Source organism: Ahaetulla prasina, chromosome 1, assembly GCF_028640845.1.
Source record: "Ahaetulla prasina isolate Xishuangbanna chromosome 1, ASM2864084v1, whole genome shotgun sequence".
Taxonomy (NCBI): Eukaryota; Metazoa; Chordata; class Lepidosauria; order Squamata; family Colubridae; genus Ahaetulla; species Ahaetulla prasina.
The window spans coordinates 166,198,836-166,221,759 of record NC_080539.1 but is presented as its reverse complement, the minus strand read 5'-3'; the positions used below and the strand labels follow the sequence as shown (position 1 = coordinate 166,221,759).

Below are 22,924 nucleotides of genomic sequence, written 5' to 3'. Positions count from 1 at the left end.
TCTCGTTTGTTCATGCTGTTTGGGCATTTTTCTATCTCGATGGCTTCTCTGATTATACGGTTGTTAAAGTGTTCAGTTTTGGTGATAGTTCTGGTATCGCCAAAACTGGGAGCTTGATAGTTCTCAAGCTCCCACCAAATCAGTTCAAACCCTCACTAGCAGTTAAAAGGAAGAAACAACTGCGATCACACATTGCTCCCAGAAGCACGAAGCTGAAGCCTGAAGATGACGAATGAGACTTCGTCGAAACGTCGCCAAGACACTTCCAATTTTACACGGGAGAAAACCCGAACAACCAAAGAAACACCCGTGAAAACCTCAGAAAACATATATATATATATATATATATCTATGTCTTTATACATTTATATATATATTTCTGCTAGTTAGAAAGAAGAGTATACTGGAATCGTAGAAGAAAACTAACATGATACCCAGCTTCTTTGACTACGACTAGAAGCAGAAGCTTAGGCTGAATGGACCGTCAATCTCAATCCAACAGAACCCAAATTTAGCTTTGAACTTGACGTTCCTGCATTCATTCGTTTTTGCAATATGGTTTCACATCAGCAATATTTTATTTAATTATTTTATGCTGTTGTGGGGAGGGGGAGAGAGGAGTCTGAATATTTTTAAAAAGAATGCTATATACACATTTGTTAATTTGTTGGAACATTTCACTTTTAAAGACTCAAAGCCTGGTATGTGTTCTTAAAAATATTTCCATATGCTAAAGGTATGCAAGCTTTATGCCAAAAATACTGGCTATTAGAGCACCAGGCCGATGCCTTTTTAAAAAAAAAGATCTGAGGAGGGGGCAACTGCTGTAGAAACTAGGTATTCACAGAGGAACTAAACTATCCTTAAATACAGTCACCTCGCGATGACCTACAACTCCTCAAATTACAAGAATGAAAAAAAAAAGGTTATTAGTAAATCTGAGGCCAATTATGGTGGGTTTTTTTTTTCCTGGAGACATGATGAAATTTCCTGAAACAAAACACTTTTGCAACCTCTCTAAAATATTTCTAACTTTGGTGGAAAAATAAATAATCTCCTTTTTTTATCTTCTCATTCCTGAGGTGCAAAGCTAGCCCATTTTTGTTTATGCAGATGGAGGGGAAACACCCCAAGAAACAGCCAAGCAGCAGGAGTCCTGGCATAAGCGAATTGAAATGGAAAGTTATTTTCAGGGCTGCTGATTTGTCATCGAAGGAGAAAGAGGATGGGGGTGCTGGGAGTAATGAAAACTAAAAGAAAGCTTTTTTTTTTAAAGAAAAAAAATCCTGGATAGTTATCCACACAAACTGTTGTATTTAGATCTCTTTTATTTTGCTCCATTTATCTCCCCTGACCTCCCCCTCCCGCCAATAATCATGTAATGATACTTGTAGTGTCATATAATTTCTGTCTTTATTTGCCATCAATATTTTAAAAATGAAATTGCCAATACTGTTAATTATTTTGCACAAGGGTAAGGGGTGATCAATTGGCATACACTGTACAATTTTGTTCATGGCATCATTTATTGAAGGAAAGGCAGACAAGGGTTTTGGAAAATGACCAAGGTTCACTCTGAAAAGTGGTGTTCAAGGGTTAGGAGAAGATATTCATAATGTATGCTCTGGAGAAAATTGATGTATTGTTCTCCTTTATGCCCAGATGCTAAAATCCATGATCATCCGATAGGTTAAACGATGGAATGAGTGGAGGTTTCAATCCAATCCTATAACAACCCTCTAGTTGCTTAGTAAGTGCTCCCAGATGTTGGAAGGATATAGAATCTGGGACCCACTCAGATCAACTCATACATAACTTGTAGTCAGTTATGACCAAACCGTGAAGCCAAACTTTGTGGTTCAGCAATATGCAGAGAGAGCCACTAGCTCTCCACCACGGTCTAGCTGGAACATGATGTAATATTTAAATTAACATACCTTTCACATAATAGCTGGTTGCCGTTTGATGCTAATCTGAATTCAGCCTTTATTTTTATTTCAGCACAACCTGGTTAACAAAGTTCTTGATTTCTTGTTTCAATAGAGCTTACGCAGCTGCCTGGTTTTCTCCAATTCCCCTTTCTTATTGCATCCACCCACAAACCAATCCTGCCTTACAAGTCCCACAGCCCCTCAGGAAAGGTGTCCATATGCTTCTGCAGGGAACGTTAAGAGCTGGGAATAGCCCTGTAGCTGTTGTGTTGCATTAAATATGCCATACCTATAAACTCTTTATCAATTTCATTATCAGAAATTGATAATGAGCAAGTTTAGCAGAATCATATTAACTATAGAAGGAAAAGATCAGAAGGACCAGATATCACTCAGTTCATCCTGCTCTCCAGTGCTGCTATCCTGACAGTTAGAACAATTAGTGCTATTTCTCCTGAACAATTAATCAGTGGAACAACTTGCCTCCAGAAGTCGTAGATGCTCCAACACTGGAAGTTCTAAAGAAGAGATTAGATAACCATTTGTCTGAAGTGGTGTAGGGTTTCCTGCCTAAGCAGGGGGTTGGATTAGATGTTTTAGCTGGCAGCAGATTCGGACAGTGAGGAGGTCGGGGAGGAACATGAGCCAATCCTGGAGTCTGGGGAAGGCTCGGACGAGGGCTCTGCGTTGGAGGCAGAGAGGGGGCCAGGGCCATCTGGTAGACACATATTGGCTCCGAAGCCCCTGGAATCTGACATCAGCGAGGCAGAAGAACAGTGTGAGCCTGTTCCCAGTGTGCACATGCACAGAGCTGCCAGAAGGCAAGAACAATTAAGAAAAAAAAGGGGGCAACTCGGGAGTAAGACTTGGAGATGATTGGCCCCTCCATAAGACATAAAAGAGGAGCAAATGGGTGAGAGCCTTTGTAGGAAGCAATTAGTTCATAAAGTCAATTCAAGCTCTGAGAAGTCCATTTGACTGTGCTCCGGTTTGGTCTCTGGCAGCGTTTCAAGGGAGATAAAGGTGGATGCTTATCTACATTAAGGGGCAGACCTCTGTCTGAATCTTCACAGACTATTTGTGAATAATGACCATAATTCACAGCCATCTCAATAAAAGAGGTTTGTGATTTATGTTTTCTCAGGAAGCCTAGGTCAGAACACTAGGCCACCAAGGTCCTTTTCAACTGTTATTCTATCCTATCCTATCCTATCCTATCCTATCCACTGACAAATAGTGATCCAGCCTTTGTTGAACAGCTTTGTTAATTTTTTTGTTGCCCTACCAAAACTAATTTAAAACAATTTTTAATTGATTCTGAAACAATTCTGCCCAGAATTCTACATAGCAGCCCTTCAGATATAGCAGTACCTCAGTACTCATTGTTAATTGGTTTGGGGAAGCCCAATGAGGACCAAAAATCTCACATTGAAATGCGTCAAATTCAATATTTCAAATTTTGAAATAAGCACCAAGGTCCACTGTACTTGAAGATAGCTGCCGTGCCTCCCTACAGTCTTCTCCAGGCTAAACATCCTTAATGCACCCAATCACTTCTTGCAGGTTTTTCCTTGTAAGCTCTTTATTATTGTTTTTCCCTGGATATGCTTCAGTTTGTCAATCTCCTCCCTAAATCTCAATGGCCAGAACTGAAACCCTATATTCTAGATGTGGTCTAACCAATGAAGGAAAAAAAAAACTTTTCTTGATGCAGTCTAGGATTTCTTAGGATTTTTTTGTGTTTTTGCTTCATTTACTCTGTTGGCTGGGGATTACCAAGACGTCCAGGTTTTTTCCTTATGAGTATTTGCTGTTCCCCAAACTATACATCATCTGTAAATTTGATAGCTCTGTTTAGAAACCTCTTATCTAAGTCCTTTACAAACGTGTTGAATAGCATAGGTTCCATGTATAGAAAGATGTAAATTTAGAGGGTTTTTTTTTATTAAGCACATTCCACAGTACAAAGCCTTATATCATGAACAATATCTGTACATTTCAACAGTTGTCCGATAAGCTGTTCATACACAAACTTTCCAAACAGGTAACTGGCAAACATAATTACAAGTTAGAATAAGACTATCCCAGTGCTTTGAAACATTAATCTAGCAGTAACATACAGCTGTTCAGTAATGATTAGCAAAACAAAGTCCAGAATACAGCCGGTACTATCATTCATCCCAGGAATCAAACTCCTCGGGTGTCAGTTACAAATTCCACGGCTACGTTACATCAAGCACAATCAAAAGTAGTTTAGGCTGCATCTTCAAATACCATCATTTCCCATGGAAAAACATGAATTTCATCTTACACATGCATTAAAAATGGATGGTTGTCCGTAAATACCTTTTTGTTTTCAGCGCTGCAGTATCAAGTCTTTCATGTTGCAGCTATTAGGTGACATGGGGATTGTGGGGGGAGGGGCAAAACCGTTTCTGTAAAAGTGGCCCGTTTCGACATCTGATATGGGAAAGTGTCCTCTTAAGCATCTTGTAGATTGGATCAGATCCATGTAATATATCTTTTTTTTCCCTCCGTGTTGGGAAGAACAACTTAGGAGCTCAACAGAGTTGACTGGGAGGTAAAGGCTGGAAACCAGAAGCAGCTCAAGTTGTACCTTTCTCACATCCGGCATGTGCTTTCATTTTTTATTCGACAGACAAACTAGGTGGTGTGCAAGTGAAATAGCCAACCATAAGCTGTTCCACTAAATAAGCAAAATTCATTCATTGGTCATTTATATTGGTTATTAACATTCCTTGACCCCTCAACCAAAAAAAAGAAAAGAAAAAAAAAAGGAATGGGGAGAAATAAAAGAAGGGAGGGGATCAGCAGTGGCAGCAAAAGGAAAGCAAACAGAATACCACATGATATCACCCACATCCATGCCAACAATTGCTCCTGGACCAACCAGTATTTTTATTTATTAATATCTTCTAAAGAACATTAAAAGAAGCTATTGAACAATGTTGCTGAGCAATAATTTAAAAACATGGGAGACAATAATTCCGAATGAGTTAGGTTTTTGTAATCGGGAGATACTGAATCAATAGCCATGGCCAGTCATACTTAGAAAAAAATCCACGGTGCCATTTACTGCTAGGTTACTCCAAATAAATGGTAAGGTGCACCAATCATCTCCTCTAAGATCTCAGTGGAATAGCGATTCATCTTCCAATTCAGCATACTGGCCTGGAAATCACGGACAATTCAAACAGATATTGAAAGGGTTGATGACTCTTCAACTTTAGACAGTGGTTTCAAGATGATTTGCAAATATTGCATTGTGGAATAGTGAAAGAAATTTTAACTTTTTTTTTTAATAAAAAATGCTTCTTATGTTTAGAAGTTAACATTAAGATATGTCTTCCCAATTAAAAAGGAAGAAGAAAATCCTAATGAATGCCAACGCTCTCCCTTTCACAGAAAAATGTTTCTAATACATCCCAACTCCATATGGCGCCAGTAGTAAGAATGCCTGGGAATGCCTTAAAAGCACTTCCCTCGGCATCTGTATACAGCATCAGAAGGCCCCGACTTCCAGCCCTTGGAGGTTACAATGTTTTATGTACATTATATCTACATGCTTATACAGGTACAGTATTGGAAAGAATGAGGCAAGCACATAGGAAGGATCTGACTATACCAAACATTAGGAGAAGAGAAAGACAGTTGTAGTAGAGTACAATTTAAAGAAAAGACAATGCTGTACATCTAGTTTTGATAATCTAGCCCAATTTACAATCTTTAAATTAAAGCAAATTACAGGTGCAGAAATAAGTAAATTATTGTCCAAAAGGTTACTGAACCATTCCAAAGTATTTCTACCAGTCCAACTGAGACTCTGAGCAAACACAGCAGGATCCGCATTAATCGTGAAATGTAAAAGCTGCGGGATGAGGCGATTTTGAAAGCAAAGCTCTGTACATTCCGTGTTATGCGTTTGGCACCCACGTTTCACTGAGAATGTTTTTCTTCTTCAGAGTCCGACAAAAAGTGCAAAGCAAATATAAATTAGGTCAAGTCCATCCTTGACATCTGATTTACTCCTGGAAAAACAAGCCGTAAGTTCAGTGTATATGGGCAATTTACTCATGAAGCTTTGGATCTTGCACTGTGGTGAGGGAGAGGCCGAACTCAGTGAATTCCTAGTCAATTCCTTAAGAGACCACCGAGTGGAGGAGGACTGGAAAAAGTTACATTGAGATAAAGAATTGTGCCGCTTTACATCTACACAGCACCTAAAACCACTTCCAACTTTAGCTGTGGCTATTGTCTTCAGATGTGTGATAGCCAAATGTCCAGTAGTTCAAAGACTGTGGAATCCTACAGGGGGAAAAATGAAAATCACTGGTTTAAAATTAAGTTAAAACAATTATGTCTTTTTGGGAGATAGAAGACTATGAACTAGAGTTCTAATAACAATGAAGGATAGAGGTCATCAGCTTCTGTAGTTGAATTGAGTCAGAAGGACCACCTGCACTAGAGGTCTCTTTGATGCACCCACTGGCGATACTTGCCACCATTTAAAGACAATTATTTTAAATTCAATTTGGCTTACTCTGCTATTCTGTTCGGCTATTCTGTTCACTTATAACAAATAAGATTGTCTGATTCCCTTAAATTTTGATTGAAATTTGCTAGCTGCTGTAGGATGCCAGGTCCAATACAAAAAGACTAAGATCAAACAAAATAAATGCCTAGCAAGAATGTTAATATTTAGAGTTGGGGAAATAAATCAACATCGATATATGTTTGATCACACCAGGGTCGTGTTACGCCTAATAGGTAATTGGAGACATAAGAGTTCCATACAAATAAAGAATTATTTTCACTACCAAGATGCTCAATTTCTACTCTTAAGCATGGAGTAGAAGCCCTGCCCACATCGTGCCAGAGCACTGCCACAGCAATTAGTTTCTTTATTAGCCTGCTAAAAGGTTTTCACTTTAAATTTCTTCTTCACTCATGCAGAAGCACAAGGAACTAGCACTGTGTATAAAACTGTCCCTTGATCATTAGTACTATTTATTGTTATTTTATATGATGTGTTATTTTACAAGTTTATAATGCCTGGCTTAAGAGTAATGGTATGATATCAGTGCATCCTTCTGACAATGAAGGCAATAGCAAAGAGTGAAGTAACTGGAACAGAGGAAGAGTAATGAGACAATTGAAACTTACTCACTCTTCTGAACATCTCTTCACTTAAAAGAATATGAATTCTTACATCCAGTCAATACTCTTGCCATGTCCATAAAAAAATAACAAAGATTTTATGAATTTAATTGCAATTAAAGAATTCAAGCATTAGATTGTCTTAGGTCTGATGTATATGGGCTGCAAAAATCACTATATAGTGGAAAACTTCAACTCTTTGCTGCCATCTAGTAGTCATCTGGATGTTTGCACTCTAGATATGTTTAGACCAGGGGTGTCAAACTCAAGGCCTGGGGGGGCTGGAGCCAACCTGTGGGGTGCTAAGATCTGGCCTGCAGGGCCATCCTGGAAACAGCAAAGGACTGGCCCATGGTGCCTCTGCCAGTGAAAATGGAGCTTGAGAGGGCTGTGTGTGGCCCTCCTGAGCTCTGTTTTCGCTGGCAGAGGGTTGCAGGAGGCCATCACAGCCGCAAACAGAGCTCAGCAGCCCGTTTTTGCTAGTAGAGTGCTCGGGCTTTTACAGGCACCCCCGACACGAGTGATGTTAAGCTGACCATGTCCCCCCCGGCTGCCCCGAGGTCAAACACATCCCTGATGTGGCCCTCAATGAAATCGAGTTTGACAACCCTGGTTTAGACCTACAAAAACATTATAATCCTCCAAAATTAATTAGGGTCTAAGTAGGTAATAAGATGTACGGGATCACCACTTCTACAATGCCTGATTATTGTTCACATTAATCTAATCTGCAAGTAATAGTACTCCTAAAATATATGGGGTGTATCGATTTGCTTCACTTTGTTCATATAAAATGGCATCCCTTGAAGGCCTTCCTTCAGAAATATTTTGATCCTGGTAAATTGAGATAGACCCCATGGTACAAACCTGGAACATCCCATTCAAAATATATGCATATATATTAAAATTTGCCAATTATTGCTTTTACAGTAATAGAACAGTTCACATCTATTTTTTCCTGAGAAGTGAACTCACAAGTATCAATGACCATTCTTTGGGAGCGCAAGGGCCATAATCAAAAATGGAAATTGCAGAAAAAGAAAGAGCAAGATAAATGCTTACCTTGGAAAACCATCAACTTGCAGAGTGTTATCTGGAGATGTAGGTGTACGTTCTGGATGGAGAGCGGGTCTCATTTTGTGCATTGGGAGGCACATTTAAAAAATCCCAAATCAAAATTGTGTCATCGTGGGAACTACTAATAATTTGAAATTCATCAAATTGGAGTCTAAATACGCGTCCAGAATGTTCCTGAAACATGCAGTGGTTTATAGTTAATAGCGCAGATACTTGAGTTAAACATTACTTTTGGGAGTAGCTCAAAGTTTACTTTTGGGGGGGGAAATCATATTTGCTGCAATGTAATAATTTACTTCACAGCAGGGGTGAAATCCAGCAGGTTCTGACAGGTTCTGGAGAACCGGTAGCGGAAATTTTGAGCAGTTTGGAGAACCGGCAAATGCCACCTCTGGCTGGCCCCAGAGTGGGAAGGGAATGGAGGTTTTGCAATATCCTTTCCCCAGGAATGAAAAGGGAATGGGGATTTTGCAGTATCCTTCCCCTGCCACACCCACCAAGCCACACCACGCCCACCAAGCCATGCCCACAGAACCGGTAGTAAAAAAATTTGGATTTCACCACTGCTTCACAGAAAACGTATATATAAGCAGGTGACATAAAAATACATTTCCTTAAGAAAAGGATACAATTTGGAAGACAGAATGCCTGGAGTAACGTTCCATATCAATAACATCTTAGGACATTAAGTTCATAGGCATGGATATTGGGCTATCCTACCCCCCCAATCCCCCCCTCCCCCAGTGTACAACTCTCAGGCTCTTACCACAGCGGTTTCAAAAGAAAAGGCTCAGAATTTCCAGTTATATCTAGCACTTTTGTAACAAAACATCCAGTACATAAATACACAATATTGTTACATAACTGTAAATGAAGGGTTTTAACAAAATCTACGTACCACCAATGTACGTAAGCACAGCGTACTTGCTGGAGCTCGAGGATCAAGAGCAGCTTGCAGGTCCCAAACTTTGATTTTGCTACAAAATTGAAAGAAAATTTTATAAGGCGACTTTCTTACACATAAATATAGTTGCAAACACAAAACAACAGCCTAGGAAAAAGCTTTGAAACACATACCCATCATAGGCTCCACTTACAATCCTTTTGTTATCAAATCGTATACATCTAACCAACTCTTCGTGTCCTTCTAGCACTCTTAAACATGCTCCACATTCAATATCCCAAAGTCTGGGGGGGGAAAAAAAAACCACAATATAGTTTGTTTTAAAAAATAGAGTGGACATATATGAAGTGTTTACTTATCTCTTGTAGAGAAGAGTTCACTTGCTACAGCTATAGCTAAACAGCTACAAGGCTAACTGCCACTTAATCAAGATGAACAAGCTACCAGCAAACAGCAAATATAGTTCACAAAGCCCCACTTATACTAAAAGTCTTTAAAAAAAAACCTGCAGTGGACAAATTCAATTCAATTCAATATAATCCCTTCACTTATTCAAACATAGCATTATATCAGAATCAACGGATTAATTTGGTAGACATCAACTTATTCTGAAAAGCTACATTTTTTTACTTTTATATTTTAGTATTTAATCAACTAAGTTGCTTCGGTATCGATGTATTGGCTTGTTTCAAGTGCATTATTTTTACACATCCTTTCCACCAAGCTTCTCTTCTCTGCAGACAAACCAATAAGATCACCTAAGAGTTTTGGATAAGACGGCCAGGGACTTATAATAACATCAGGGAGGAGGATATCTAGGGAAGCATGCGGGAATTATCCTGGAAGTGAGTAAAGAGCATCTGGAGGAATTGGGCTTAGAAATATGAAGGAATGATGGTTAACTCCTCCCCCTCCCCAAAAACCTGGAGAACGGCCTTTTCTATTTCTCTCAAGACTTTTCTTCATTTTTTTCTACTTAGAAGAATTGGGAAATTTGGGAAACACTGAAATGTAATATAAGAAGTTGCATTTGTTGTATATAGATTAATCTGAATTCAGTACTGGCATAACTCTATAAAATGTCTGAAATCCAATATCAGACAAAGTTAAATCTGCCCTTCAAAATCTCCTCCCACTCCCACTGTGCAGACCCACAAATCTGATCCTGATTTGTCTCCAGGCATCTGAGGCAAGGGTAAAATGCTACCGGTTTGGGCAAGTTCGCCCGAATTGGTAGTAAAAAATGCTACTGGTTCGCCGAACTGGTAGTCATTTTTTTTTAAAAAAAGTTCAGACAATCAGCTGAATGACACATGATGGTCAGAACTTTTTTTTTTAAAGCATTTTTTTACTACCAGTTCCGGAGAAACAAAGTGCTCGGCTGCTCCCCCTTTTCACTCACCCCAAGCTTCCTGCTGCAGATTTTCATGCTTTGCTTCACACACCCGAGATCATTGTCCTTGTCTTCTTCTTCCTCCTCCTCTCCGTCTTCCAAATGGAAAACCGCCAGGAGCAAGTGCAAAAAGAAGCATGTGCTTGCTCCTGGCGTTTTTCCATTTGTAGGAAGCTTTCGTACCTGTGAAGGCAAGTCTGGCTTCCTGCACTGCTCACTAAAAACCTCACCAGTACCGCTGTGTGCGTGGTTTGTGTGTAAGTGTGTGTTTGCTCCTGGTCTTTGGCAGCAGCCTGTGCCCAATGTCCTGTCCCCAGCTGGCTGAACCGGAGTTGGGGAATTCACCCCTTCTGGCCTTGCCCAGGCTGGCTGAAGCTGCCCCCAGATCATGCTCCTTGGGTGGTGGGTCCACTCGGGAGAGCCGCCTTGGGAATCATGCGGCGTGATGGCCGATTTCCACTGCTCTTAAAGGCCCCAGAGCGAATCCGGGCACTACCATTCCGAACCTGCTGGGGGCAACCACCATCTTCCCAGGGTGGCAGGGGCAGGGCGAGGCACCTTTAAGATGAGCGGGTGGGGACGGGATGTCGGGCATGGGCTGCTGCGAAAGACCAGGAGCAAAGATACACACAAACACACAGGCTCGGAATGGCAGGGCCTGGACCCGCTCCGGGGCCTTTAAGAGCAGCGGAAACCCATCACTCCGGAACAGATCCTGGCGCTGCCATTGTGAGCCTCTGTTTGTGTGTGTGTGTGTGTCTTTGCTCCTGGTCTTTCGCAGCAGCCCATGTCTGACGTCCTGTTCCCAGCTGCTCATCTTAAAGGCGCCTCGCCACCCCGGGACGGGGAGGGGGTGCCTTGGCTGCTCCGGCTGCGCTGGAGACTCCCAACCAGTCTGCCTGGGAGGCGCAACAGGTGAGGCAGTGGTTACCCTCAGCAGGCTTGGAATGGCAGTGCCTGGAATCGCTCCAGGGCCTTTAAGAGCAGTGGAAATTGGCTGTCACGCCACGCGACCGCCAAGGCGGCTCCCCCGAGGGGACCCACTGCCCAAGGAGCACAATATGGGGGCGGCTTCAGCCAGCCCGCCTGGGCAAGGCCAGAAGGGGTGAATTCCCTAACTCCGGTTCATCCGGCCTGGGATGGGATATTTGGAATGGGCTGCTGCAAAAGACCAGGAGCAAACACACACACACAACCCGCGTGCACAGCAGTACTGGTGAGGTTTTTAGCGAGCAGCGCAGGAAGCCAGACTTGCCTTCACTGGAATGAAAACTTCCTACAAATGGAAAAACACCAGGAGCAAGCGCACGCTTCTTTTTATACTAGCTCCTGGCATTTTTCCATTTGGAAGACGGAGAGGAGGAGGAAGAAGAAGACGAGAGCAATGATCCTGAGTGCGTGAAGCAAGATGTGAAAATCCGCAGCAGGAAGCTCGGGGTGAGTGAAAAGGAGGAGCAACCGAGTGCTTTGTTTCTCTCTCTCCCCCAGCTGTCATCTCCCAGACTGGGTGGCCGAGGTAGAAAGGCGGGCTATCTTCGGGGCTAGGAGTCGTTGAGTCTGGTTTGGCGAGGGGGGTCAGGCTGGTCATCGGAACCCTTTTTTTACTTTGTAAAGCATTTTTTACTAGTTAAAAATGCTTTAAAAAGAAAAAAAAAGTTGGCCACGCCCATCATCACATGACCACCACTAAGCCACGCCCACAGAACTGATGGCAAAAAAAGTTAGATTTCACCACTGATCTGAGGTAAATAGCCGTGAGGGCTATGTTGGAGTGTCATGGGACAGGGGGAATTTCTCTGTCCTATTGTCAGAAGTCCTATCAACAAAGAATGAACTGGGTACCATCTACACTTCTCTAAACATATTGCTATTTTCTCTTTTATTTTTTTCTACTTTCCACATGGCTTTTCCCCCAACTCTCAGATATTTAGCATGTACAAAACTAAGGCTGTTCTTATGCATCAGAACATGTTCCACTTACGTTGTCCAAATAAAATAAATTTTACTACCTACCTAATGGTATTGTCTGATGATCCACTCACAACAAGTCGATCCCTATACTGGAGGCAGGCAATACCCCTTTTGTGCCCATTAAGAGTGCGAACAAATTCACACGTGCTTGTACTCCAGACCTGTGTGGAAAATAAAGGGTGAGGCAATTTGGATTTTCTGTCATTTAAGGATGAAAAGCCATGGGTCAAAAATTTTGGAGAGCTTAACATGAATTGTGAATGAATAAGAGATGTTCATGAGAGATGTTCATTCTGTATCTAATTCTCAGTGCTGAAAAAATTTCCTAGTATATATAACTCTCAAGTGCATTTTTTTTATATTAACATAAAACAGTGTCAATTGTGCAACAGCATCGGACAATGTCCTACATTAAATGAAGAAGAGTATTTTTGAATAGCAGGTTTTTTTCCTATTCTTCCCCACAGCATATGCCCCCAATCTGCTAAATTATACCTTCCCAAATATCAATCAGCATTAAAATACATTCATATGACAACTCTGTGTTGAACCTAATTATTTATTGCACCCATAGATGTTGTCTTACTGGTGAAGCAGAACCTTAATGTTCTTCATCACCAACTCCAAGACACCCATTCTCTCCACCACCATAACCAATATTTTGTTGGTTTGGAAGACTTTCAAAGCGTATTTGGTGACTGAGGAAGATATAGGAATCTGTGCAAGCAGAAGTAGGTTTGCGTAACATTGTGAAGCATTTGTTGTCTTTTGGAAGTTTACCCCGCTGACATCTCCTCATCTTCAAGCTTTCTAGGGACTATCATTTGGAGAAGACAAGCAATGAATCTTGACTGCACAACATTATATCACCCATACTTTGGAAAAATTCATTTGCCAGTGGTCTTTAACCAACTGAACTGTGGCTAAAACAGAATATTATTTTTTTAAAAAATTATAATCACAAATTAACTATCACTACGACAATGACTTTTGTGTCGGTAGCACTGAAGTGCTTCTGGATTGAACAGTGACAACAGGAGACACCCAGTTGGGGACTCCTTTCATGTCCCCATTAAGTTGCCCAACAAAGTGGTGCCCATGTATCTACTCACAGTCACCTGTTTTCGAACTGCTGGGTTGGCAGGAGCTGGAGATGTGATGGGAGCTCACTCCAATCCGTGGTCATGAACATGAGCCTGCCAATTGTCAGCCCAGTGTCCTACCAATGAGCCCCATGCTCCTCAAACAAATTAACTAATACAAATGTATCTTATTTAATATGTTGAAAACATTATATACCAATCAAAGTATCTCCAAGGACATTATGAAAACAGTATGATAGAAGTCTTAAGGCATAAAAATGAATTTAAAAATCTAGATACTATTTTAAAAGCAAAAGTAATTGAACAAATAGCTATAGAAATTAATTTAGAGAGATTTCAGAAGTTAGACGTGTGCTAAACACATTCATAACTGCTTTAGAAACGTATTGCCAACTTACTTTAATGGTCCTATCTCCAGAAGCAGATACAATATATTTATCATCAAAGTCCACAACATTAACAGCAGCCCGATGGCCAACTAATACTCGGCGCAAGGTGATGTCAGTTGCTGAAGCCATGTCCCAAACAGCAATAGAGCGGTCCTTTGAACAGGTCACCATTAAACCATTACTAAACCGCAAGTGAAGCACTGCTTCATTATGATGAATTAAAGTGTTCAAGACTTCGCCTGTGTTCACATCCCAGACTCTGAGGAAAGAAAACTTGGGTCAAGTTTTATGGAGCTGAAAGTTAGTGGAGAGTTTTTGTCTTTTAGGCTATACCAATTTTCAGAGTGCTATGACTACTGATTAAATACTGAATGATGTACACCAGCAGCCCTTTGGAATATCAGGAACCAGTTCAGTGGAGAGAAGTTTTTCTGTAGAATGAAGAGGGGGGGTGTGGCATCCAGATGGGGCTACGCTTGTTTGGGCGGCCTGGTTTCTGGCACACCACAGAGCAGTTCCGGTCCAGGCCCAGGGATTGAGGACCCCAATGTACACTATTATACAAAATGTATCTATGAAATCAGATGCTACTGACATTGGAAACAAACTTCTTGTACATCAATATTACTTCCATTTTCATGCCCAGAAAGTCAGTGAAAGAGTTTTAACAGAAAAGCCATTCTTTGTATAATTTTGTTTTTATGCTTGACTCTGGCACAAGTCAGTTTTGCATAGGGCAAGATAGATCCATTTCTGCCTACAAAAGTAATGAAGAAAGCCAAATTAATTGAAATAAAATATTAAAAGTGTTTCTTAAATATGGAAAGGCAGTCTTGCATTTTCTTTACTCCATTCCTCTTTCTGCCATATTTTTGACTATAAAATGCTCACCTGACAGTAGAATCAGACGATCCAGTTACAATTACTCTTTCATCATACTGTAGACAAAGAACGGAGCCGGTATGTCCTGTTAATACTTTCAAACATTCCAATCCGGTTTTATCCCATATCTACCATATAAGAAAAAACAAAAACATAAAGGAATTATTTAAATGCTGAGCTGGTGTGAGAAAGATTGCAGTTATTCTTCCAGGGCAGGACACAGACTTTTCTGTCCCACCCTCACCCCTGTATTTGTGCAATTTTGGAAGGTCATTAAAAAAAACCCTGAGCAAAGATTAAAAAAATACAACGTTAGATGCCTCCATGCCATAGTCTGGCATTTAACTACCCGGAATGTAAGGTTATAGGCTTATTAAAAGATGTTTAAATAGAAATAACACATCTCCCTTCATTGTCATGTCTCCCATCAATCTAAACCCCTCCCAGTTGCGGTGGTGGTGGATGCTTAATATTTCAATTTTTTTATTAATCCTCTGCTTCATATAGTTTTGGAGGGTTATAGGTAGGTTCTGCAATAGGATAGCGGATTAGATAAAATGATGAAAAATGATCTATCTCTCTTGTCCCTGCTAACATCAAGAAATCCCTTTACCTTAATGGAGTTATCCCTTAGGCCGCTAATAATCTTCTCATCGTCATATTGTAGACAGTAAACACCTTTACTATTCTCAGAGCGGCACTGAATTCTTTGCAAGTTGTGCCTTCCACATCGCCAGTTAGATTCTATTGTCTGCAAGAGAGCAGAAAATGTTCGGGTGATACACAATCCTACAAGATACCACTGAAATTTCATCACAATGGTATTTTAAACAAGCCTTTGCCAGCTTCCCGGATTCATTCTTGCCTCCTTCTTGTTAGAATCCTCTAAAGTGGCTTCTTCTGAAGCTGCTTTTGGAACAACATAGAACAGCCCACACATTAATATGTGGGACCCACAACTCAAGAGATAAGCTTTGCATCTGTAGGTTTTCTGGTACAATTCAAAGTAATGGCATCATCCTCTGAAGCCTTACAGTGCTCGGCACCTGCAGGACTGTCTATTTTCAAAGGGCCATATACTCTTCTAATGCACTTGTCCCAAGCACACAAGTTGCAGTTCCTGTTGTATGAGAGAGGCACGGTGCATAGTGACAGATTTCAACCTTAGGAATCCCACAAGAGAGCTGGCTGTGCCTTCGCTTCCAAACTTTAGACAAGGTCTTAAAAACAGAACTATTCAGAAGGGCATAGATGCTTATTACCAGGTTTTTAATGCTGATATGCAAATGCTTTCTATAATTTAATTTTTTATTTAAAAACCTTTGAGTTTAACATTTATTTTATTCCGTTTAGAGGTTTTAAATTTCTTGCACTTACTTACAGAACAACAAACCTTGGCTATGGCATTTCTCTATAGAGCACTCATTTTTGAACCAAATGATATATTTGATGACGCAATTAATAATAAAGCTATATAAAATTTTCTCTGCACAGAACAGATGATTTTGGATGGCCCATATCAAACATGGTTTAACTCCATTCATGGAACAAAATGAAGCAGTTTTGAGTCAGGCCAAATTATTTTGGGGATTACAGAGAAAAACCAAGACCATAAGTGACTAAGGGTGGTAAAGGAAACAAGATACTGGGGATGCGGGGACAGAGCAGGTGGTTAGCAACCATGTTGTGCCGGGACATCAGCTGCAGGGAGGGAAGGCAGGTGCTAGAAAAACTGAGAGCAAGGGCTGGTGGATTATGCTGAGTTGGAAGCTGCTCCATGAAGAAAGTAAGGGAGACATACGGAGTCTTACTCTACTCCTCTGAACAGTTCATCCGAAACTCAGCACAACCAACCTATCTAGATTTTGTTTTTGCCTCATCAAGGCTGCTCTGATTAAAATGGTTAGCAGAACATGACAATCTGACTTGACTTTGAAATATAAACTGGATTTTTTCCCCATGACGCACACCTCATTTACTACTGTGGCAAATTAACATTATTTGTCACTTCAAACACTACGTTCACTATTTTCCTCATTTGTCATTATTGCTCAAAACTGCAGATTAAGCACACATAAATCTGTAAGGCAGAGCTGAGAAATATGTAGTTGGCTAGCTGTTTTTGGAATTTCAATTATTATCGTACTTGACTGTTTGCCCTACTACTTTGGTTTATTTCTTTTTTAATGTATAAGATTAATGTACAGAATTAAATAGAACTTTCACAGTGTGAAAGTTTATATGTGTTATACTCTTAAGTAAAAAAAACCCTGAATGTGGGAAAACTCATTTAATTTGCTTCCTCTCATCCCAAAATTTAAACTGATTAAATATCTTTCTATTGGTGTCATATACATTAGATGGGTCTTTCAGGATTAAGTTATAAAGCCCCAATTAATTAATTTTTAACTACCATATTTTCCAGAGTTTAAGACACACCTTCCCCCACCCCAAAAGAGGGAGAAAATCTGGGTGCGTCTTATACTCCGAATGTAGCCCCACCCAGCCTCGCAAACAGAGATTTCAGAGGCTGAAAAAAGCCTCCAAACAGAGCTTCAGAAAAAAAGGCTTTTTTTCTGAAGCTCTGTTTCGGAGGCTTTCAGAGGCAGAAAAAAAAAGTTTTTTCTGAAACAAGAGTTTCAGAAGTTTCAGAGGCTAAAATAAAGCAAGGCACAGAGCTCACAACCAACCAACCTGTTGCTAAAATTCACCCCAGGAACAGCTGATTGGGGGTATTCTGGGAGGCCAATCCACCCACCAATCAGCTTTTTTCTTATTTTCCTCCCCAAAAACTAAGCTGTGTTTTATAATCCGAAAAATATGGTAATTAAAATTTCTGTTTACAGTTTATCCCATTTGTCATGTAGACAACAGCTAAAGTGATCCAAATATTTTGGAAGGTCACTAATTCTTGAGATGTAGCATGTAAGAGGCCGTTCATTAATCCTAGTCAAATCAATTTTATCAAAGTGTTTAGAGAGAATTTGCTCTCCATGTGTGAATTGAACATCAAAGCAACAGGAATTTGTTATTCCTTCCTAAACCAAAGAGCTAAGAATAAAGTATAGGCAGGTGCACCATTCCATTCTCTGGGTATATGTGATTTTAGACAAACAGCAATGTGGTACTGCTACTGTGGGAAAAAGTTTTATATTTTTGAGAATTTCTAAAATCCTTTTCACTGTGACAGTTGCCAATATACTGGGAATATAGCCACAATCCACAGAAACATTATAGCTGCAAAGAAATTGGCAGGAATAAATATATATGAAAATACAAAGAGGAAAACATCTGAAAGAATTAAATAATAGTCCAGTGGATAGATACGTGGATGACCAGCAGTACCGGGTTCCATTTGCTATTAGGATTCATCTATACCCAAATCAAATACTGTATTTGATATAACACAGATTGTGTAACGCTGCCCATTACAGAATCCAGGTTTGGCAATCAGAGCACTGGCTATTTCAGGCACTCTGGGACTCTTACATAGCTATCACTATTTTCCTAATTCAAAGGATAACTACAATTACTCTTGTTACATCTGTGCTGATGCTTTGCTAATCAGAGCATGAAAACCAAACCCTGAGCAAAGTTTCCTTTCTACTGACCATGCTAGTTACTCATCTTCAACAAATGGCTGTCTTGTGAATTGACACAGGCTGGTTATGCACCAGTTAAAGCCAGGGGTGAAATCCAGCAGGTTCTGACATGTTTTGGAGAATCTGTAGCGGAAATTTTGAGCAGTTCGGAGAACTGGCAAATTCTACCTCTGGTTGGCCCCAGAGTGGGGTGGCAATGGACACTGTGCAATATCCTTTCCTCAGGAGTGGGGAGGGAATGGGGATTTTGCAGTATCCTTCCCCTGCCACACTCACCAAGCCACACCATGCCCACCAAGCCACGCCCACGGAACGGATAGTAAAATTTTTTGGATTTCACCACTGGTTAAAGCCCTATCTAGAATCTTTCACAACTGCTTAGCAAGAGTTCCATACCCACGCATGCCACACAATTTAATTTAATTCTTGACTGGCAAGGCAGATCCAAAAGAACAGTGAGGTCATAAGGTCATCTGAGACAAGCAGGATAGAACTGCAGATTGTATGAATTGATAGACAACCAGAGAAGTGAGGTTACATAAAGTAACCAGTTCTTTGTTGTGGGCCTCTGGGATTCACATAAATTAGTGAACTATGCTGACCAAATGGCCTTTCCAAAGGCTGCACAACTCTCTGGGAATGGCGATAAAGTGCAAGATGAAAGTAGACAGCGTAGCCCATAAAGTCACTAAGCAGATGCTGTTGCTTTTGTAGAGAGAGCATGAATCAGAAAAGGGAATGGCCATCTTACAGCAAAGCTTAAGAACTGCAAATAGCTATCTAAAGAGGTGCTGGGAGGAAATACCATATCTTTTTGATGGACTGTAATCGGTGATTGTGGAGAAATGATGCTGTCAGTTCACATATAAAGTGAGAGCATAACAGCATTCAAAGAATAAAATGATGTTTCATAGTGCTGGCAGGTGTGGTGGAATGTGGGCCTGTGTGTGTGTGTGTGTGTGTGTGTGTTGTGTTTGTGTGTGTGTGTGTTGGGAGGGCTTTCCCAGCAAGCAAAGAGCAGAGAAACTTGGAATTTTTGGTAAGTAGTAAAAGAGGGAAGGTGGACTCCTTCTAACACTTTGCAGGGTATATCTAGTAGTTATGCAGGTAAGCGCTTTAGTCTGGCAAGATTTCTGTCTATAGGCAACAAAGCAACTACTTAGAAGTAACTGCTCTTGGTTTCTTGGGCCTGACAGCAGGTTAGGAAAAAAGTTAGAATGTATGATGTTTTAATCCAATCAAGCTTTGATTTTGAAAGAGAGGAACTACGGTATCCTAAAAAGACCTGTTTTGACTTGACCTGGAGATATCAGAGAACTGAAGCCTTCAAGTTCTAAAGGTGATGGAGTTAAGGTGTGGATGGAAATCTGTCCCTGACGAATGGAGAAGTTGAGTCAGCTTGAAATTGGGAGTTATTCCTAATAAGTGAACAAGACAAAAAGGGCAGTCTAGCTGCCAAGATCACCAAAACAGGTAACAATCACCTCTAGGCGAGATGGGCAGCATACAAGTCTAATTACGAACACAAACAAACAAACAATGTAGTGGGTCACATCCTGATTTTTATCAGCACTCTTGGAAGATCCTTCTAAAGCTTCATGTACAACTAGGATTGAGCAGGCTGGATATATCATTATCTGGTTATTATATTTATTATTTATTAGACAAATTTGTAACTATTTGGAACAAATATTTCAGGAGGCTTGACTTGTTTTTACTGTACGTTCAGAGACTGTTGGACAACTGTTCTGCTTTACTGCAGGGAAATGGCCCTGAAGGATGCATTCAGGTCTCTGGGATCTTAATATATGGATTATTTTCCTATTTCTTTAGTTCTATGGTGTATTCTTATCTGCTGTTAGCTTCCCAAATGTTCATGGCAATATTGGGCGGGGAGGGGGGGGGGAGATATCAAACAAACAAACAAGGCAGGATCTGGTAGACACCTACCATGCATTCAGAAAGTATTCAGACCCCTTCACTTTGGTCAATTTTGTTATGCAGCCTGATTTTACAGTTGTTGGAATTCATGCCAATGTGATATTTCAGTTTTTTTCTTTTTAATAAATTTACAGACATTTTAAAGTTCTGTTTTCACTTTGTCATTATGGAGTACTGGGTGTAGATTAATGAGGAAAAACAAAGGATTTTCAACAACTGAAGAATCAGGCTGCAGCATAACAAAGTTGATCAAAGTGAAGGAGGTCTGAATATTTTCTGAATGCACAGTATGTCTCATTATTTGCATACCTCACTTCCTCTTCAGGGAATCTACATTTTAATTTTCAAAAATCCTTTAAAGTAAATCGTAACTTCCAGAAACAGTGGATTTCTATTTTTTTCCTCTTGGCTTTTACAACATCAAGTACATTTTAAAGAAAGGAATATTTGAAAAAACATACCTCTATATCTTGTATTATCTTTGGATACAGTGACCTATAAAATGAATTAGGAGGGCCATCTGTGGGCCTGTTTTTAAACAGGTACTGATCCCTGTAAAACAGTAAGAAGAAAGAGGTGTAAATTTTTCATACAGAAATAAAAATGTTTGAAATGACTCTATGGATATCAGCAATATACTGACGTTGTAAAGCCATCTCCAAATTCTGAATAGCGCTAACTTAACTAATTCTGTTACGCTGCTGGAAAAATTAGACAAACCGACTGTCCTCCAATGAACCTACCACCAATTTATAACATTCATACCTTATTTTCTGTTTTTTTATTCTTATTTTATAAAAACCCCATTCTAAAAAGCAACATTGAAAGAGCCAAAGCAATTCAATGATCCATATTGTTCTTTTAGTGAAATCCACACATAAGAGTTAAAAGTTCTACTTTTGATTCTATTCCCACACCTGTTTAAAAAAAACAACAAAAATATTACTGCCCTAGAGAGAACTTGGCTTGGGTAGCTGAATGCAACCAGAGATGTATTCTCATCTTCCTGAGGCTTAGACACTAGTTTCCATGTCTTTATCACACAGAATAGTGTGGAAGGCTATGAATGTTCTTTCTGTAATTAAACACCAATAGCTTCGTGGCCTACAAAATACAAAGGCTTCCCTCCATTGACTTTATTAGCTGACCTCAATGAAATACACATTTAAAGAGGACAATCAGAGCCAAGTCAAGAAGCAGAAAGATAGAGAAAGAACTGGAGTAAATAACTCTTAACCAAGAAATGCATTGCATTTTCTTCTACATTTACCACCATTACTGCCAATCAGACCAGATGTGCTCAGTACATTAAGGGAAGTATTTCCATTCCAAAGGAGGAAGAATGTTTATTCCTTTTGCACAGATACATACCAGCACCTCCTTTCTGAGAGCCCCTTCCAGAGTGGATCAGTTCGTACCATTCTCTCAATAAGCTTTTTCCAAAGCATTCCTTCTGAAATAACCCGCTGCCATTCCTTACAAACCAATTCAGCTGCACAAAGGGATCGGGCATCTAGGTAGGAGAGGATGTTTTCTGCTATGTGATCTAAGCCTTGTTCTAGAGAGAGAGAGAGAGAGAGAGAGAGAGAGAGAGAGAGAGAGAGAGAGAGAGAATTGTCAATCTTTGTGAAACAAATACTTTGAAACTTGCAATACTTTTCATATTGTGAAACTGTTGAATCCAGAACTGCAGATAAATGCCATGTAATGCACACACAAAGTACTCCACAGAATGCTATGATTCAATATATAGAACTGAAGGTGCTTCCCTCCCAAATAAGATCTTTTGGACCCCTGCATGTTAACCTGAAATACCGTATTTTTCAAAGCATAAGATGCACCTTAATTTTGGGGGAGGAAAACAAGAAAAAAAGAATTCTGCTTTCTGCCTACCAGCAACAGGATCAGCGATGTCCTCACTTCCATTCGGATTTTGATAATGGGTAGCACTGATCTTTTTATCAGTTTAAAACAAATCCTATCACTCTATTTAACTAGAGTGGATAGGTTGGGGTGAGGGATGATTTTCATGGGGGAAGAAGGGCGACTTGCACCGAAGGCTCCACTCTCGAGACACCCCTGTCTTCCTACCTATAGCTGTAGTCATTGAAAGCCTGGCTTTCTCACAGCAAGGCCCCATAGAGATGCAGCACTTCAGTCCTTCTGGACGCTGCCATCTCGTAAACACAGTGCCAGGCTTCCCAGCAAGCCCCCTGTGCCTTTGCTGCCTGATTCCGGAAGTGGCCTGGGGAAGCGCGGAGGTCGGGAAATGCTTGGCGAAGCAGGCGATGTGCAGGGGGCAAAAGGCAAGGCGTTGCCACCCAAAAACACTGTTGCCACGATCTCTGCTGCTTGGAGATCTCTGCTGCCTCTCCAGTTCCCAAAATGGGACGTGCAGAGGCAAAGAAAGAGCATCGCGTTTTCAGGCGGTTCCAGGCAGCAGAGATCGCGGCAACAGTTTTCGGGTGGCAGTGCCTTGCATTATACCTCCTGCGCAGCGCCCAGCAAGCCACCAGTTCCTTGAAGATGCAAGCCCACTCAGCACACCTGAAG

The 22,924-nt window shown here is 40.5% G+C and overlaps 1 protein-coding gene across 7 annotated transcripts in view; it reads right to left on the bottom strand.

The window, feature by feature from the left end:
* Positions 1–3,853: 3,853 nt before the first annotated feature.
* FBXW11 (F-box and WD repeat domain containing 11) overlaps positions 3,854–22,924 on the bottom strand; it is an 81,867-nt gene continuing 62,796 nt past the window's right edge. For 3 of the 7 annotated variants that reach the window (XM_058180746.1, XM_058180776.1, XM_058180769.1), the window contains 10 exons: positions 21,743–21,929; positions 20,833–20,923; positions 15,442–15,579; positions 14,838–14,956; positions 13,956–14,205; positions 12,497–12,615; positions 9,264–9,374; positions 9,085–9,163; positions 8,172–8,360; positions 3,854–6,257 (listed from right to left, as the gene is read on the bottom strand). In XM_058180746.1, the coding sequence (XP_058036729.1) occupies positions 8,199–8,360; positions 9,085–9,163; positions 9,264–9,374; positions 12,497–12,615; positions 13,956–14,205; positions 14,838–14,956; positions 15,442–15,579; positions 20,833–20,923; positions 21,743–21,929 (1,256 nt within the window). In that variant the 3' untranslated portion in view covers positions 3,854–6,257; positions 8,172–8,198. Of the gene's footprint in view, positions 6,258–7,115; positions 7,187–8,171; positions 8,361–9,084; positions 9,164–9,263; positions 9,375–12,496; positions 12,616–13,955; positions 14,206–14,837; positions 14,957–15,441; positions 15,580–20,832; positions 20,924–21,742; positions 21,930–22,924 lie in introns of all 7 variants that reach the window. The other 4 variants (XR_009154873.1, XR_009154875.1, XR_009154874.1 and 1 more) reach the window with 4 other exon arrangements.